Below are 19,084 nucleotides of genomic sequence, written 5' to 3' on the forward strand. Positions count from 1 at the left end.
CTAATCTTTATAGGCGCATAACTCAAAAACTACGGTAGATAGAAAAAAGTTGTCAACTATAAAAATGAAGTTCTATTTTGGTTTCATAATGTTAAACTCACGCATTTTGGCAAAATGGCCCATTTTGTCTCATGAAGATTATTGAATGGGACCACTTTCAAATCCTCGAAAATTGGAAGCTTATCGCAAATCGCCGCTTTTGAGACCCATTCGACGTTGAGCTGGAAATTTTTGAGGTTCCTATGAGAGATATCAAAAAGTTGTCAACTAACAAAATATTTGTCATAATATCACCTATATTTCATCAGTTGACAGCTTCTAAATATCTCATCTAGGAACCGAGATAATTGAGCTCAAACTTGACCTACCTCCTTAGCTCTTCCCTTCCACTGATTGACAATTGGGGTGATACAATCGGAAAATTGTTTTTTCACACTTTCCATCAAATTCACAACGTCTTGTTGGACAGAAGTAGATGATAAATCTCCACACGATGGAAGTTGGTTGAGTTGATGATATCGAGGGTCCAATTGGAGTTGGGTGCTCTGAAGTGGGACTTTTGGGGTATAAAATTTTTGAAAGCGCTTATCTCAAAAACTAGAAAAGCAGGACAATTTGTGCTAATTAATTAAATGTTTAAAATAAAATTTTACATATTTTTGCAGTTAACAACTGTTTCCTAGCTAGCTTAGTTTTGGAGATATGCGCCTTTAATGTGGGCGTGCCTTTTCGCTCGGAGCTTGAAGGGGGGAGGGAGGCACGCCAACTTTAAAAGCGCATATCTCAAAAACTACTGTAGCTAGAAAAAAGTTGTCAACTACAAAAAAGAAGCTCTAGTTTTATTTTTTTTTTAATCTAAAATTTTCAGAAAGTTTGAACAAGTTTCAGGGACTATTTTAGACATCTAAAGTTAACAACAAAGTAGCCGATTCGCGAACTTCACCAAATCTTAAAAACAGTAGAAAAATCAAGTTTTTAGCTGCTTTAGAACTCGATGTATAGCGGTTTAAAGTATAGGAAGCTAGAGACAAAGACAACGAGGCACTCTAACTCTCTGCGTCTCTCCGAAGTTCGAGCCGCTGCCCCCCCCCCTTGCAACTAAGTGCGTTAACTTTAAAGGCGCATATCTCAAAAACTACGATAGGCACAAAACAGTTTTCAACTACAGAATTGAAGCTCTATTATAACACAGTTCTTACCTCCTCCTCAAATTGGTATCCCTTTCCATCCATAGTGTCCCATACTCCATCGGAACCAACGTCATTATTTCTTGGTGCTCTGCTGGACCGGAATCCTTGAGGAACGCCTACATTTACGTAGTATAAGGTGAGGCCGAGTACAGCTAGCATAAGAATCGGAAGATATCGTTTCATGGTACTTCTTCCAATAGAATTAGAGGAATTGGGATGGTCCAGAAGCTTCTCGTAGCGCATTTTGGGGGTAATAGACGTCTAGAGAAGGTTCTAGAAGGTTCTTGAAGGAATGTGATCGATCATTGAAACCCTGTGTGAAGCTTTATATAGCACTATAGCCTGGATTCGATTCGCATCTCGAGACACAGGAAAAACGCTGAAACTGAAAAAAAAATTTTTTCAAACCTAAAACGGAACAAATGGACCCGTATCTGGCCTATTCATCGCTCTCCGATCCGTCACGAAAAATCTCGGAACAAATTCTTTGAATTTGAAAAAAAGAATGAAGATCAGATAGAACGCTTTTGTGGGGTTTGGAGAAACAAGAATTTTCAGAAATTTGTTTTTGAAGTTTTAATATTAAAGATGGAACCTGGAATTTTTGTTTTCCTGAGTTGAAAGTTTTCTTTTCGAATTTAGTTCTTTGAGAGCTTCAAAATGAGTATAATCATGACCTACTTTCCTTAAATCGATTTTTGAACATTTTGGACCCGTATGCGCCTTTAAAATGGTTAATTTTGAAATTCAAAGCAAAATAGTTGTGTTTATAGTCAATTTGAAGCCTGTAACACGCAAAATTCAAATCTGAGAAGAAAAACGAGTTTTGGCCAAAACTGACAAAGTTATGCTATCCTCTCTGAATTAAGTCCGAGCAGCCTAAAACTCAAAATCAACCATAACTCCGCCAATTTTTGTTTAAAATGTTTTAAATTAGAGCATTTAAATTTGAATTTTTGAGAGCTTCAAAATGAGTACAATCATCATCTACTTTCATTGAATTCGATTTTTGGACCCCCTATGCGCCTTTAAACGGTCAATTTTAAATTCGAAGGAACATAGTCATGATTATACTCTTTTTGAAGCTCTCAAAGCACTGATGAAGAAAATTAAAGTTTCATCAAAAAATCTCGAAAAATGCACAAGTAATGATCGAAACAATACTTGGTTGGAAACTAGTGACAACCTGAAATTTTTAAAATCACAAAACTTAGGTTTATGACTCTTTTTCAATGATGAAACTTTAATTTTTCTCTTCAGCGCGTAAGAAACTTGAAAACGAGTATAAACACGACCATGTTCCTTTGAATTTGAATATTGACCCTTTAAAGACGCATAGGGGGTCCAAAAATGTCCAAAAATCAAATTTAAAGAAAGTAGGTCATGATTATACTCGTTTTGAAACTCTAAAAGCGACAATTTCAAAAACGGTAGTTTCAAAAACTTTAAACAAAATTCGAATGAGTTATGGTTGCTTTTCAGTTGTAGGATGTTTGGACTAGGTTCAGAAAATTCATCGTAACTCGGACAATTTTTGCCAAACTTTTTTATTTATTTCCAGATTCGAACTTTGAGTTTTACAAGTTTCAAAATAAGTGTAAATAAGACTATATTCCTTTGAATTTGAAAATTTGACCATTAAAGGCACATAGGGGGTTCAAAAGTGTCCAAAAATCGAAATTAAGGAAAATGGGTCATGATTATATTTATTTTGAAGCTCTTAACGCGCTGAAATCAAAAATTAAAGTTTTATCGAGAAATCTTAAGAAGCGCGCAAGTTTTTATTGAAACTAGGTCGGCTGCCGAGCCATGGAAGGAAGATCCAACTCCTGCGTTTCAGACTTCAACCTGCAAGACCTGGAAAAATCCCAATCCTTCAGAATCCAACTTCATAGTGTCACATCAGGTGTGAATGACCACAAAATATTACGCAACCTCATCCCTCTCCCGATGCATCCATCCGAGAGACATCCGCGCTTCTTCTCCTCAACACCTAGCACCTCCTATAAATCCTCAATTCCCATACTATGTAAAACGACGCGGACGGTACAAAGGCTAGCACCAGGGATATAACCAGGCGGTCGGTCCGGCCGCTCATATGTCCTCGTTACGCCACCAATTGGTGAGGTGGAAGAAGAAGAAGAAAAAGAAAAATAGGAAGAAGAAGAAAGAAGAAGAAGAGGATGACCTATTTCGCGCTTACGTCCCTTCTCCCGGCCGCGCGCGCGCAACATCCATACCTCTGTGTTTGTCTCTCTGTATTGAACCCATTTTCTAGAAGCTTCCATTTTGTATGTGGTAATCGGTTTTGTATGTAGTTTAGGCTTTCTGGATTTCTAGAAATTATTTATAGAATCTCAACAGCTTTAAAGGCGCATAGCTCAAAAACTACGGTAGCTGGTTAAAATTGTCAACTTTGAAAATATGTGAAATTTTATTTTGACTATTTTTGAAGTTATCGAAAATTGTCTAGCTTTTTCAGTTTTAAAGATATGCGCCTTTAAAGATTGGACATCCAAAAATAGGCACTGGGAAAAAAACAATTGTTATGGATTTTTCGGCAATTAAACCATTTTAGATTCTCCAAAAAATGGTTTAAGACTATCTGAAAAATATCAGAAAGATCACACAAACTTACTTTTTTCGCAGCTACAGCCCTTTTTCAGATTCAAAAAAGCATACTCTACTTCCACTTTCTGGGTATTAAATCTTTAAAGGCGCATATCTCTAGAGCTAAAAGAGCTAGACAATTTTTGTTAACTTATAAAATGTTTAAAATGAAATTTTACATATTTTTGAAGTTGATTACTTTTTTCTAGCTACCGTAGTTTTTGAGATATGCGCCTTTAAAGCTCTTTGCTCGACGCTCAAAGAGAGGGGGTGGCGCGCCACCTTTAAAGGAGCATCTCTACAAAGGTACTGTAGCTAGAAAAAAGTTGTATACTACAAAAAATGCAGCATTTCAATTCAAACAATATCATTAATTAACAAAAATTGTCTAGCTTTCTTAAATTTGAAGATATGCACCTTTAAAATTGGCGCGCCTCCCCCCCTCTTCAAGCGTCGAGCAGAGAGAGAGAGAGAGAGAGAGGCGCTAACGTTAAAGTCGCATATCTCAAAAACTGAAAAAGCTAGAAAGAAACTGTCAATTACAAAAACATGTAAAATGTTATTTTAAATATTTTATTAATTAACAAAAGTTGTCTTGCTTTTTTATTTTTGGAAATATGCGGCTTTTAGTATTGGATATCCAAAAATGGTCACTCTAAAAATCCCCTCTATAAATCTGAAAATGTTGCTTTTCAAAATTCTTATTTTACTAGGTTTCTTACCGAGATTTTTGTGCTTTTATGATCTTCAAAAGATCATCATCCTCTTCTTTTCCAAAGTCTTCTAAAAGTCCAATCCTTCGTTAATCTCTGAAGACCCCCAGACCCTTTCAAAAATCATCCCCCAAAACAAGTTTCTCAATTTCTCTAACCACTCTCTCATATTTCAATACTATTTCTACGCGACGACTACTCGGAATAATAATGATAATAACAATAACAACAATACCCCCCGACCAGACGGTATTTCGTATTCTCCTCTTTTTCTGTTGTGACCTCCAAAATTCTTTTCTGACTGCGTCTCTATTTCGGAATACTTCCGAAAAAGTTTTCATGTTTCGAAATTTCATCTGAATTCTAAAATTCCCAATTCCAGATGACGTCCCAACAGGACGACGATGACGTGGAAGAGTGGAGAGTCCTGTATCAGGAGACATTCGGCTATCGACATCCACTCTTTCATCCCGAACACGCGGTTTTTCAATTTCAGCCAGATCCCAAATTCACTGGTCATAATAGGAATCGAAGGGAAAATAATGAAAAAGATGAGAAAGAAGAGGATGATGATGAAGAAGAATGGAATCCATGGAAAGAATCGTATGAACAATTGAGTCGAGGTGTTCATGTGATGAATAGCATGGAACAGTTCGTTGGTGCAGCTGACATACAGTGCTTTGATCATATTGATGAGGCGTTGAGGTGAGTGATTTACGAAAAATAAATATTTGTCTATAAAACAAAACTAGAGCTTCATTTTTGTAGTTGACAACTTTTTCCTAGCTACCGTAGTTTTTGAGATATGCGCCTTGGAAGTTGGGATGCTTATGTGGCTGCCGGCAGAGGCAATGTCAACTTTAAAGGCGCATATCCCCAAAACTAAAACAGCTAGACAATTTTTGAAAACTAAAAAACGTTTAGAATAAAATTCTACATATATTTGTAGCTAGCAACATTTTTTTTTAGCTACGGTAGTTTTTGAGCAATGCGCCTTTAAAGTTGGCGCGCCTCCCCCTCTCTTTGAGCGTAGAGCAAAGAGAGGTGCCAACTTTAAAGACGCACATCTTCAAAACTACATTAGCTAGGAAAAAGTTATTAACTGAAAAAATTTTTAAAATAAAATTTTAAATAGTTTATTAGTTAACAAAATTCACCTAGCTACAGTATTTTTTGAGATATGCACCTTTACAGGTGGGGGGACAGGAGCTTTTTCGTATTTTTTTGTAGCTAGAGTATGCATTCTACCGTCACGGTGTACAACACTTAATGTCACTCTGCGTACAGCTGTCGTCCTCGCCTTTATGTATGCAATCGGGCGTGCGCTTTTTCTTTGCCCGTGTGGCTCAGTCGGTAGCGGCGCCGCACCCTCAATCATCGCCCCCATAAGTTCAACTCATCGAGGGGCATCTTTGAACGGAATTTCGACAACATTATTTTTTTCATGTCCCCAAGAGCCTCTTGGTAAGAGGATGCGCCAACTTCAAAGATGCGTATCTCAAAAACTACGGTAGTTAAAAAAGTTGTCTACTACAAAATGTGTAAAATTTTATTTTAAATATTTTGATAGTTAACAAAAGTTGTCTAGCGTTTTTGGTTTTTGAGCTATGCGCCTTTAAAGTTGACGCTCCTCCCCTCTCTTTGAGCGCCAAGCAAAGAGAGGCGCTAACTTGAAAGATCTACATCTCAAAAACTACGGTTGTTTGAAAAATAGCCAATTGCAAAATTTTTCCAGATTCCTCGACGAGAATCCCGAAGGGCACCACGAAAAACTAATTTTCCTCCATGAAGGCACCCACGAGGTCAACCACACCATCCGAATAGCATCAGATGTACAGATCCTAGGAGCCTCCTCTTCAGAAGACATCGCATCTACAGTAATCCTCACTGGCCGCCATGCAACTGTTCTAGAATTTCAAGAAGGATCAAATTGTCCCTATTTGGGTTATGTGACAGTAAAATATGAGGTGGATACGGAGCACGAGGCTCAAGTGGCACAGCAGTTGATAATGGAGGTTGATGAAGGGGCGGAGCCTCCGACAGATGAGCCAAAAGCAGGACCTCTTCTGGATGATGATGAGGATGATGATCTGGAAAAAGTGAATGGAATTGAAACGGATCCAACCACAAATTGTGCAATGATTGTGACAGGAGCGGGGGTGGAGCCAACAATTGAACGCTGTAATTTTCAATCAGGAAATGCAGACAGTCATACTGTAGTTGTAAAGGATCATGCGTCTCCGAAGGTTTGTGTTAAAGTTCTTCTCCTAGTCAACTTTAAAAGTTCAGATCCGAAATTCGACATTTATTGGAGGCTCTGGTGGTGGTATCATCATCACCCATCAGGCTACAGGATACTATGATTCTTGTGAATTCGCACAAAATTTGCAGTCTGGAATTCGGGTGCAGTTTCAAGCCAATCCATACTTTATCAATTGTAGAATACATCATCAGGGTGATGTTGGAGTGTTTATTTTGGAGTGAGTTTCCCTTTTTTTTAAATTTGAAAAATACTATCAACTTTAAGCTACTATATCTCGTTTCCTATTAAAGCTATCAAAAAGTGGCTGACTGATAAAATGTTGTTGATATTGTGATAAATATTTTATCAGTTGACCACTTTTTGATATCTCTTACAGAAAACGAGATATAGGAGTACAAAGTTAAAAAGTCGACAGCCGACCGCGTAGCTCGTGGCGAAATATATTCAGGAGTTATAACTAGTTTCGAAAAAACAAAGGATTACTGTAGTCAGCTTGATCCAGTCAAACTACCGTATCTCGAGTTACAGAATAACTTTAAAAGTTTATATCTCAAGAATCAGTGCATATATGCAAAAAATGCTCATTAGAAAAAAAGAGCATCAAATTTGAGCATCAAATTTCACACTATTTATCAGTTTATCTATGTTTTAAAACTCAAGTTGTTCAATAATTATAGCTACCGTAAATGCCTAACCACTCCTAGCTTTTAACTTTGAGCCAATTTATCTCTGTTTCTTTCAAAGATATCAAAAAGTTGTCAACTGATAAATTGTTTATCATAACATCACCAATATTTTATCAGTGCACAAATTTTTGATATCTTTTCTAGGAAGCGAGATAAACTAGCGCAAACTTAACAATGAAAATTTTCAGCGACGGTTTGGGACATTTCCAAAACTGCGAAATCTTTTCCAACTCAAAATTTGGCATTGAACTGAAATCTCCCCAAACGAACCCAACAATAACAGAATGTGAAATTCATCATGGCGGCTCTGGCGGCATTTGTATACACGAAGAAGCCACCGGGCAATTTCTAAAAAATCGGATCCATCACAACGAGTTCCTAGCCGTTTGGATATCGGAAGGCGCAAATCCCATAGTTCGGAGTAATGAGATTTTCGATGGTAGTCATGGTGGCATTTTTGTACATCGATATGGAAAGGGATTGATAGAGGACAATGATATTCGAGGGAATGAGTTGGCTGGAATATTTGTGGATACAGGGGCGGAGCCATGGATTCGAAATAATCATATTCATACAGGGAAACAGGTGAGATTGCTCGTAAATGTCTTACTTCTCGACTAAGTCAATTTTTGACAGCGAATTCGTAATAAGCTCAACGAAAGCTTCGAAATGAGCTTAAACACGGCTATGCTCCTTTGAATTTGAAAATTGACCCTTTAAAGGCGCATATCCAAAAAAATGAATTCAAGGAATGTGGGTCATGATTATACTCATTTTGAAGCCCTCAAAGAGTTAAATTTAGCTATCGAAAAATATATTGAACATTTTGAAAACCTTCGAAGTTACAAACTGAACAAGAATAAGGGGAAAGTATGATAAATCAACATTTTTCCTCATAACTTTCTCATTTTCGAACGGTTTTCACATTACGAAAGTCACATTTTCCATTCAGCACGTTGAAAGCTTCAAAATGAGTATAATCATGACCTACATTCCTTAGTTTCGAATTTTGGACTCCCTATGCGCCTTGAAACTCAAAAATCAAAATGGGCAAAGTCCAAGCATTTTTATGCTAAATCCGATTTTAGTATTGTATTTTCTTTTGAATCAATGTATTTCTGGGTAATGACATTCTTCAGGCCGGCGTCTACTTCTACGATGGTGGCTCCGGAGTTCTGGAATCAAACGAGATAAATGGAAATACGCTAACAGGAGTTCAAATTAGAACAGGAGCCAATCCTCGAGTGGTCAAGAATCGGATATGGAATAATGATAATGGAGTGTTGATCCATGAAGCAGGCATGGGATCCTTGGAAGAGAATACAGTATTTGACAACTCGATGACAAATGTTTTTATTAAAACCGAAGCGACGCCTATTGTAAGAAGAAATAAGATATTTGGATCTCGTGGAACTGGAATCTCAGTGACTGATGGTGGAAAGGGCACTATTGAGGAGAATGAGATCTTTGATAACGCCCAATCAGGGGTTCTGGTGTTATCTGAAGCGGCACCGGTGATTCGTTTGAATCGGGTTCATGGAAATCAATCGGCTGGGATAGAAGTGTCGTCAAAGGGGGATTGTGTGGTTAGGGAGAATCGAGTGTTCAGGAATCGATTTGGAGGTTGGTGAAAATTTTCAAAACTTTTGAAATTCAGCTAATCCTTGAGTATACTAAACAAAACTAGAGCTTTATTTTTGTAGTTGAGAGTTTTTTCTTAGCTACCGTAGTTTTTGAGGTATGCACCTTTAAAGTTAGCGCGTCTCTCTTCTCGGCGCTGGAAGAGAGGGGGAGGAGCGCCAACTTCAAAGACGCATAATATGTCTATATATTATCTCTAAAACTAAGAATGCTAGACAATTTTTATAAACTATTAAAATGTTCAAAATGAAGTTTCACATATTTTTGTAGTTGACAAACATTTTCTAGCTACCGTATTTTTCGAGGTATGCGCCTTTAAAGTTAACGCCTCTTCACCTCTCTTTGAGCGTCGAGAAAAGAAAGGCGTTAACTTTGAACGCTCATTTCTCAAACGCTAAAAAAGCTAGACAACTTTTGTTAACTGATAAAATGTTTAGAATGAAATTTCACACTTCTTTGTAGTTAAAAAGTTTTTCTAAATACCGCAGTTTTTGAGATATGCGCCTTTAAAGTTGGCGCGCCTCCCCTTTCTCTTTGACCGTCGAGCAACGATAGACGCCCTCTTTAAAGGCGCATATCTCAAAAACTATGCTAGCTAGCGAAACATTGTCAACTATAAAAATGAAGCTCTAGTCCTGTTTAGTATACACAAAATATTGTCAATTCTGAAAAACAGGCAATAAAAATTTTTCAGGCGAAATTATAGGTTATCGAATAGTTTTGCATTTTTAGGGGGTAATAAGATTTGAACGATTGCATCATAACTAATTTAAAAGCCAAACCTTAATTTTTCTAGGAATCATGACGGCAAGTGGTTCAACCGTGAAAGACACTCAGAACCAAGTCTACGACAATCTGGACCGCGTCCGAAAAGCCATTGATTCTGGCCACTGTCTATTTTCAGTCAGTGGAAAAGAGTTCTACCCGATGCACAACTTTTATAGGTAATTAAAGTTAACTGAAATTCTTATAATTGAGTTTAACTCTTTGAGAGCTTTAAAATGAGTATAATCATGACCTAGTTTCCTTAAATTCAATTTTATGCTCCTTTGAAAGGATCCTGTGCGCCTTTGAAGGGGGCAATTTTTGAAATTCAAAGGAACCTATGTCGTGTTTATACTCATTTTAAAGGTCTTAACAAGCTGAATTTAAAAATTTAGGTTTTTTGGGAAAATATCAAAAGATACAAAAGTTGTGAACAAAACAAGTATAATTGCAGATGCATCACCTGCAACTCCTCAGAACGAAATGCAATATGTCAGAGTTGCATTGAACGGTGTCATAAGGGGCATACAGTAATGTTTTTAAGATGTGATAGGTAATTTTTGAGAAGTAAGAATCCAAAAAAAAAAATTTGAAAGTTTCAGATTCTACTGCGATTGCGGTGCTGATCATTTGGAACGTTCCTGCTGTCTTCGGCAGACCTAATTTTTCAATTTTTTGCATTTTTTAAAGTCTTTCAAAATGTTAGTCATTGGTTATAGAAAAAAAAAACTTCCTCAGATTACGAACACTTTACGGTACCCCTTCATTTGGTCTTTCATTGATTTTCAATTGATAAATCACTAATAATTATAATAAAAGGATTTTTCGTTCGGAATGTTGGTTCTGAAAATATTCTGAAATCTCTACGTAATAGAAGCCCATCCTATGCATATTCTTTGAGCTCAATTATCTCGGTTACTGTAAAAGATATCAAAAATATATCAACTGATAAAATGTTTATCAAGTTATCAGCAATATTTTATTAGTTGACAGATTTTTAATATCTTTTACAGAAACCGAGATATTTGAGCTCGTAGTTGACAGTTATGAGGGTCTTGTTAATGGCGCAATGCTTTTTGGGTATCAAAACTTTAAAGGCGCATAGCTCAAAAACTAAGAAGGCTAGACAACTTTTGTTAACTAATATAATGTTAATAATGCAATTTATATATTTTTGTTTCTAATAACTTTTTTCTAACTACTGTAGTTTTGAAGATATGCGCCTTTTAATTTAGCGCTTCATTTTGCTCGATGCTCAAAGAGAGGGGGAGGAGCGTCAACGTTGAAGGCGCATATCTCAAAAACTAAAAAAGCTAGATAATGTTTGTCAACTGAAAAATGTTCAAAATAAAATTTTACATATTTTTGTTTTAATAGCTTTTTTTCTAGCTACTGTAGTTTTTGAGTTATGCGTTTTTAAAGTTGGCGCCCACATTCGGGCGCCTGCCGACAGCTGGTGCTCCAACTTTAGAGGCGCATATCTCAAAAACTACGGTAGCTAGGAAAAAACTGTCAACTACAAAAATGAAGATCTAGTTTTGTTCAGTGTACAGAGGAAATTTTATTTTATTCAATTAATCGATAACCAATTAAAAATCGCTAATAGAAAAATAACTTTGAAATCCGTTCTTATTGCGAGTTAGCATCTGGTTTTGAAGATGTGGCCTGGAATTTTCAATTGTATTTTTAGTAATTTGTAACATTTAGAATCTTTACCCAATTTTCCAAAGATTCCTTGTGATTTGGTGATGCTGCTGGGACTGGGGCTTCCTGGGATTTTCTCTCCTGTAACTCAAAAAAACTTTTTTACGAAAAATTTCTAAATTCACCACTTTTGGAGAAGCGACCTCTTTCGTTGGAGTTGGCGGCTTTTTCAGATGGCTTGGGGATCGAGTTTCGCTTTCTTGATTTTTCTGAAATTCAAAATTTTGAATTTTGAGAAAAAAAAATCTTTTTTCAGAATCTCCGAATTTCAGAATTTCAGAGTTTCAAGATTTCTGAATTTCAGAATCTTAGAATTTCAAATTTTAGGAATTTCTGATTTTCAGAATCTCAGATTCACAGAATCTCAAATTCTCAGGATATCAGAATTTCAGAATCTCAGGGTTTCAGAATTTCAGGATACCAGATTTTCAGGTTTTCAGATTAACAGATTCACAGAATCTCAAATTCTAAGAATTTCAAAATTTCGGAATTTCAAATTTTCAGAATCTCAGATTCACAGAATCTCAAATTCTCAGGATATCAGAATTTCAGAATCTCAGGGTTTCAGAATTTCAGGATCCCAGATTTTCAGGTTTTCAGATTAACAGATTCACAGAATCTCAAATTCTAAGAATTTCAAAATTTTGGAATTTCAGATTTTCAGAATCTCAGATTCACAGAATCTCAGAACCACAGAATTTCAGAATTTCAGAATTTCAGAATTTCAGAATTTCAGAATTTCAGAATTTCAAGGTTTCAGAATTTCTCAAATTTGTGATTTAAAATATTTAGCGACCACAGAAAAAGGGGCGGGGCCTAATCCTATTCGAAAAGGAGTGGAGCCTATCATCAAAATTGAAATTTTTTCAAAATTTCAAAGTTTCAAGATTTCTAAAAGTTTCGTTTTTCAGAATCTCAGAAATCAGAAATTCAGATTTTTAGGTTTCCAGAATTTGGGAATCCTCCAAAAATTTACAGTCTCAGTCGATTTTTTCATTCCTGTCAATGATGGCGATGGCGCGTCGTGTGATCCTTTTCTAGGCTGAAATTTGGCTTTTTTCTGAATTTTTGAAAAATTAAGACCTACCGTTTCTCCAGACATCTTCTTCTGATTAGCAGGTGTTTTTTGATTCTCCAAGGATGTCTTGAAGGGACTAGCAGCTGTACGAGCCACTGGAGTAGCTGCTCCTTCGTTGGACAACTTTTTGGGCTGAAATTTTTGGAATTTTCAAAATCAGCATTTTCAGAAACTTTGAATTTCAGCAATCCAGAATTTTCCTAATAACCCACCGTCTCGGATTGTGTTTTCTAATAGTAGGCGTCCGATTGAATGGGCTAACACTTCTGAATTGTTTCGACATTCCGGGACGTCTTTGGCCTGCTGGACCAGCTAGAACCGGGGTTTTCGAACGGAAAATTGCTGGGGATTTTCGATGAATTGACGTCATTCTTGGATTGTCCTCACATTGTTCCTTTGAAGCATTCTGGAGGGAAAAAGCTCAATTATCTCGGTTCCTATGAGAGATATTAAAAAGTGGCCAACTGATAAAATGTTACTGATATTATGATTAAAATTTTGTCAGTTGACCACTTTATGATCTGCCACAGAAAGCGAGATATAGATGCTCAAAGGTAGGAGGTCGGCAGCCGACCCCTCAGTTGGCAAGCGCCGGCTTCCCAACTTTGCGCCAACTTATCTCGGTTGATGTAGAAGATAATAAAAATTTGTCAACTAATAATATATTTATCGTATTATCACCAATACTTTATTAGTGGACTAAATTTTGATATCTTTCAAAAGAACCTAGATAAATCGGCCCGGCAGAGCTGCGCGGCGGCCGCCGACCTCTTCACTTTGAGCTCAATTATCTCGGTTCTTATAAAAGATATTGAAAAGTAATAAACTGATAAAATGTTACTGATACTATGATAAACATTTTGTTAGTTGACCACTTTTTGATATCTTTTATAGAAACCGAGATAATTAAGCTCAAATTTGATGGCTTGGGTGGGCGAGGAAATATGTTAGCTTTTTTTTAAGGCGCATATCTCAAAAACTACGGTAGCTAGAAAAAAATTGTCAATTATAAAAATGAAGCTCTAGTCGTGTTCAATAAACTTTTGTAAACCTGAATAATAGTCTTCTCGATTTTCCGAAACTCCGCAATCTGCCTATCATTCTTCTCCTTCCTCGCCCCATTATCCTCTTTCCATGTGCACCATCCAACGACACCACCCAACAGAAGCTGCTTTTTGGCTGAAAATTTTTCTAGAATTTCCTATAAGAATCTTCTCGAACCTTCTCTCCTGGCTTCTCCTCAACTCCAGAATACATCAACATCACTCTCAGCTTTTCATAACTTCTCTCGTTGTGGAAAATTGCTTCGGGCGCGAAAGTTTGGCACATTTGCGGTGCTAGGAGAATAAAGAGCTTATCTTTTCGGGGTCGGTTATAGAAATGTTGCTTGTCTTCTTCTAGGTATTCGTTGTGTGGACGGTGGTAGACCTGGAAATGGAAATGTGATTCGCCCCTTGCCGGCTGAGCTACGATCTCCTCGGCTGCGATCTCCTAATTTTGAGCACAATTATCTACATTTCTGTAATTGCTATCAAAAAGTTGTTAACTAACAAAATGTGTAAAGTTTTATAAGAAACATTTTGTTAGTTAATTACTTTTTGATACCTCTCACAGAAAATGAGATAAAAAGCTTCAAAGTTGGAGAGCAGTCCCTTGCCGGCTGACCTGCCGACATCTTAACTTTAAGGCCGGTTATCTCATCTCCTATAAAAGGTATCAAAAAGTGGTTCACTAACAACATGTTCCTTATAAAATTTCACACATTTTATCAGTTGACTACTTTTTGACATATTTTACAGCAATCGAGATATATAAGCTTAAATTCGGCATCCTACCTCAATAGTCACAATGTTTGGCATTCGAACTGCCGCATTCACCACTGTCTGACGGGGTGGGATGATTCCGTTCCGACGATCCACAAAATAGGAGTAGTTATCAGTGGTTTCAATTTTGAATGCCACCGGGTAGTCACCATGATTGATAAGTGCCAGGGATCGAGATTCCGAGGGTCTTTCTTGCTAGAAAATCATTTTTTACTTTGAGCCCATTTATCTTGGTTACTGTAAAAGATATCAAAAAGTGGTCAACTGATAGAATATTTATCATATTATAATAAACATTTTATCAGTTAACGACTTTTTGATATCTTTTACAAGAAGCGAGATATATGGGCTTGAAGTCAAGAGGTCGGAGGTCGGCGGCCAGCCGGCAGGGCAAGCGGCGATTTTGAGCCAATTTATCTGGGTTACGGTAAAAGATATCAAAAAATGCTCAACTAACAAAATGTTTCACATAATATCAGCAATTCTTTATCAGTTGACAGATGTTTGATATCTCCTACAGAAAGTGAGATATATGGGCATAAAGTTGGGAAGTAGGCAGCCGACCGCGTAGCTCAGTCGGCAAGCCGCGCGCTTTCAACTTTGAGACCTAATATCTCGGTTCCTGTGAAAGATATCAAAAAGGTGTCAACTGATGAAATGTTCATCATAATATCAGTAGCATTTTACCAGTTAACAATTTTTGATATCTCCTACAGGAAGCGAGATATGAGGGTTTGAAGTTATGAGATCCGCGCTTGTCGGCAGAGCTGCGCGGCGACTGCCGAACTGTTAACTTTCAGCCAATTTATCTCGGTTACTGTAAAAGATATCAGAAATTTGTTAACTGATAAAATGTTTATTATGATATCAGCAACATTTCATCAGTTGACCACTTCTTGATATCTTTCACAGGAAGCGAGATATACGGGCTCTAAAAACTAACTTTTCTCGAAAAAGCCAAATAATTAAAATTGACCGAGACGAGAATTCTTGGCTCAATCAGAGCCAAGTCTGGATTTATGTCTGTCCACAGATATCCGTCGTTGGAAATATAGCAGGGCGTCGATTTCTCCTCCTCACGACTTCTTCGCTTCTTCTGATGAGCTGTCCTCGGCTCGCTGGAGACGTTCTTCTTCGGCTTGGGTGTATTCGCTGACATTTTAAGAAAAATTTGAATTTTGAATCTCGCGCTCTTTGCTGGAACTTCCAGCCTGGAAGATGGAAAAAGAGTGTACTACGTGGAAGACCTGGATTCATTCATAATTTACAGCATAAAAAATAGGAATTAGGTTACAAAATGAATCAAAGACTCGGAACAAAATGAATGGGATGATATTGAACATTGATATTCGTTGATTTCTTATCAGCTGCTCCTCGAATCAGTCCGATATGCTCCAGTTGGCCGGCGGCGGCAAAGAACGCTCCCTTGGCTTCTTTTTTGGGCAATTTGATCTGAAATTTCAAATTTCTGATCCTGTGCAAACACGAAAATCGATTTTAGAGTCTTTTTTCAGCATTTTTCGCATTTTTCGCAGAATTTCAAGTCAATTTGAGCCATTTTTGGCCATTCTTGCTAATTTCAGAATTAAATGTTTTGGATGAATTTTGGAATTATTCTGAGCCAAAATAGGCTCATTTCAGTCAGTTTTGGGCTTTTTCAGCTATTTTTGGACCATTTTTGGGTCGCTTACAGCTATTTGTGACCAAGTTTTTGTCGTTTTCAGCCATTTTTAAACCTATTTTTGTCGTTTTCAGACTTTCTGAATCTTCAAAAACTTCTTCAAAAACAAAAAAAACCCACATTTTTCAAATACGCCTCCGCCCACTCATTCATCGGCACCATTTTGAAGTTCCTATGACATAGCAACGCTCGCCACGCGACGGAAACCGGCTCATCGAGGTGCTTGCTGAGCAACGCCTTCTCGATATCCACGTCATCTGATGAATCCAACGACGTCATCTTGTCTTGCCACGTACCAACTACATTACGCCACGTAGCAGGATATGGGCGTAGAGTGGCTTGGAAGAATGACATAATATGAGTGAAAATGGCGGATTTGGCTGTGGCGACTGGATTCTGCTGTTTGGCGATCATCGCTTGTTCCCGCTGCTTTTTTAGCTCCAAAAATGTCATTTTCGAGTTATTTGAAGTCTTCTGTGTGTCGATTGGTCCGGATGTCGTGTTGTAGGCGTCCTCCAGAGCTTCAAGCAGATCTTCTAGCTTCTTTGAGAACTTTGAATCCCAATTTTTCGTTTTTTGAAGCATCCGCTGGCCGAATTCCACCAAATTCGTCCTGGAATTCACCAAAAACTGTTTTCTCTCCCTGAATATTGGCTCCTCTTCAAGCGATTTCCAGAATTCCGAGTTCCACTGAATCTCCATATGGATTCGGACGAATTCTGATTTAGAATGTTCTCCAAATTCGTCTAGGAACAGACGAAGGACGTCGTCGTACTTCTGAAGCTCTTCTGAATGCGTTTCTTTTCGCCAGAGCGGATCTTCTATGTATTTTTGGAGCAGGGCGAATTGAATAGCACGGATGAGAGCCGAGACAGAGTAGTCGCATGCCAGGAACCGGTTTTTTAGGTATTTCATGAATTCGCCGGAAAATAGAGCCGGCGCACAATCATAGCTCATCAGAAGCTTCGGATCGTCATCTTCGATTTTCTTGGGCTTCTGACGTGGCGGTTCGAAGAACGCATGGATTCCTGTTGAGATAATCTTGATGAACACATCTTCGAGTTGTGTGAACTGGAATTTTTTTTTTTTGAATTTTTCGAACTTTGCGCCTTCTAGAATATTTTTTAGAGAATTTTTTAAAGATGGATCATGATTAGCTTGATAAAAAGATTCTGAAAATCCAACTGTTTTAAAAATCGGTTCAAAACAAAGCGAGTTATGCTCATTTTTCCATTTTCGTGGTGAGACCCAAAATTTTCAATAATTTGTTCTGATTGGCTTAATTAGTAGATTCTAAAAATCCAATTTTTATAAAAATCGGATGAAAACTAAGCGAGTTATGGCTATTTTTCCATGTTCGTGGTGAGACCCAAAAGTTCGAAATTTCAGAGTTTTCAATAATGAAGTATGGCTGGCTTAATTAGTAGATTCTAAGAGTCTAATTTTTATGAAAATCGACCTAAAACTAAGCGAGTTATGATCATTTTCGTGGTGAGACCCAATTTTTTTGAATTTTCAAAAAATTTAAATTTCGCGCCAATCTCCCAGAAGCAGAGTCACACCTTAAATTGCTTCAATTCCAACATATTCATCGTCACAATTTCAGAATTTTGTGTGAAAAAAGCAGGAGATGTGGAGACGCAGATCATCAGACGCAGTCGTGGAATCACCGAGCGACACGTGGCATTCGAGTAGAGCAGAGAGACGAGAGAGTCGAGAAAATGTGGGCGGAGCGATTCGAATTGACGAATGATGATGATTCGAGTCGTGTCAGGAGTCGAGGGCTGGAATTTTTTAGCTTTCGGAATTCCAAAAAATCGATTTCCAGAGCTTTTTTGGCTAAAAAATCCCAAAAAATCGTTTTTTTACCCGAAAATTCGTTAAAAATCGAATTTTAAGACCATTTTTCGCCGAAAAATCCTTTCAGAAATCGAACTTCTAGGGAAGTTTTTAGCTAAAAATTCAAATTTTTTGGACTTTTTTCCATTCAAAAATCCTAGAAAAACCGATTTTTTCTGGATTTTGATAAAAATCCTCAATTTTCAGCATTACCATCTCTGAAACTTTATCAATAATCTCATGAATCGCATCATTCTCTGTAACAATCGTCTCTCTTATTTCCCTTCGCTCGTCCTCAAAATCCAGAGTTTTTTGGCGAAAATCTCGAATCAGCCTCGAAATATCTGTGAAATTACACTGAACCAGCGCCGTTCTCAGATTCCCAATCGGGTCATCTGACGAGAAAACGCTCAACGTCTTCTGATTCCTCGCGGAATCAAGAATCCACGTGGCGATTGCGCTAGTCGCCGTATCATAGATAGTCTCGGTGATTTTCGACACTTTCTCGTCGAAACGCGTCACATCGTCTTGGAAATTCTTGACGTATCTAGAAGAATTCTAATATTTAGAAGCCAAATTCAAAAATCTTTACCTTCCCTGTTCCTTATCACTGTGAAACTCAAAATCTTCTGGAAATTCCAGTGTTTCTATAGTTTTTCTCTCTAGTTTCAGTGCTTTTTGTCCACCGCGATGGAATTTGATGCCGGGAGTCATCTTGAAAAGCGGTATTAGTTTAGAATTTGGGTGAAAAATCAAAAAATTTCAATTTCCAAAAAGCGAATTTCAAAAAGCGCGCGCAAATTCGTCATCATAGTCCAATAGAGCGCACTTTCTTGGTAACTTTTTTTTCAGAGATCCCGCAAATTCAGGAGAAAAAATTTCCGGGGAAAAAACTCCGGAGACCGATACNTCTCCTTCTTATCCCTGGCCTCCATTGCCTTGTGAGCTCTCTCATAGATATCTTCTGCCTTCGCACAGAAGGTTTTGACATCGAACTTCTCGAATCCCTGCTTCTTGCGAATCCGATTCGTTCCCATGCGCCAGGTGTAGAATTTGTGCTGCAGTCGCTGCTTGACCTCGTCGAATTTGTT

The 19,084-nt window shown here is 37.6% G+C and overlaps 4 protein-coding genes across 4 annotated transcripts in view; 1 reads left to right on the forward strand and 3 right to left on the reverse strand.

The window, feature by feature from the left end:
* Positions 1-1,373, reverse strand: part of CBG15151 — a gene marked incomplete at both ends in the record, with an annotated part of 3,199 nt that extends 1,826 nt beyond the window's left edge. The window contains 2 exons of the mRNA XM_045243322.1: positions 453-545; positions 1,200-1,373. Coding sequence (XP_045095661.1) covers positions 453-545; positions 1,200-1,373 — 267 coding nt within the window. The remainder of the gene's footprint in view (positions 1-452; positions 546-1,199) is intronic.
* A 3,522-nt stretch (positions 1,374-4,895) lies between these two features.
* CBG15150 lies at positions 4,896-10,531 on the forward strand (the record flags this gene model as incomplete). Its single annotated transcript, XM_045243323.1, has 8 exons — positions 4,896-5,218; positions 6,249-6,763; positions 6,798-6,993; positions 7,651-8,047; positions 8,602-9,085; positions 9,900-10,047; positions 10,323-10,421; positions 10,471-10,531. The coding sequence occupies 8 exons, from the start codon at positions 4,896-4,898 to the stop codon at positions 10,529-10,531; spliced, it is 2,223 nt and encodes a 740-aa protein (XP_045095662.1).
* Positions 10,532-11,497: 966 nt separating this feature from the next.
* Positions 11,498-15,632, reverse strand: CBG15149 (the record flags this gene model as incomplete). Its single annotated transcript, XM_045243324.1, has 8 exons — positions 11,498-11,533; positions 11,585-11,653; positions 12,660-12,782; positions 12,913-13,056; positions 13,702-13,818; positions 13,872-14,078; positions 14,486-14,668; positions 15,417-15,632. The coding sequence occupies 8 exons, from the start codon at positions 15,630-15,632 to the stop codon at positions 11,498-11,500; spliced, it is 1,095 nt and encodes a 364-aa protein (XP_045095663.1).
* A 143-nt stretch (positions 15,633-15,775) lies between these two features.
* Positions 15,776-18,707, reverse strand: Cbr-orc-3 (the record flags this gene model as incomplete). The annotated part of the gene is made up of 5 exons (XM_045243325.1): positions 15,776-15,925; positions 16,275-17,255; positions 17,717-17,938; positions 18,207-18,540; positions 18,586-18,707. 5 exons carry the CDS (start codon positions 18,705-18,707, stop codon positions 15,776-15,778), a joined length of 1,809 nt encoding a protein of 602 aa, XP_045095664.1.
* Between the last annotated feature and the right edge of the window lie 377 nt (positions 18,708-19,084).

This window comes from Caenorhabditis briggsae (genome assembly GCF_000004555.2).
Source record: "Caenorhabditis briggsae complete genome, chrIII, whole genome shotgun sequence".
NCBI classification, from domain to species: Eukaryota; Metazoa; Nematoda; class Chromadorea; order Rhabditida; family Rhabditidae; genus Caenorhabditis; species Caenorhabditis briggsae.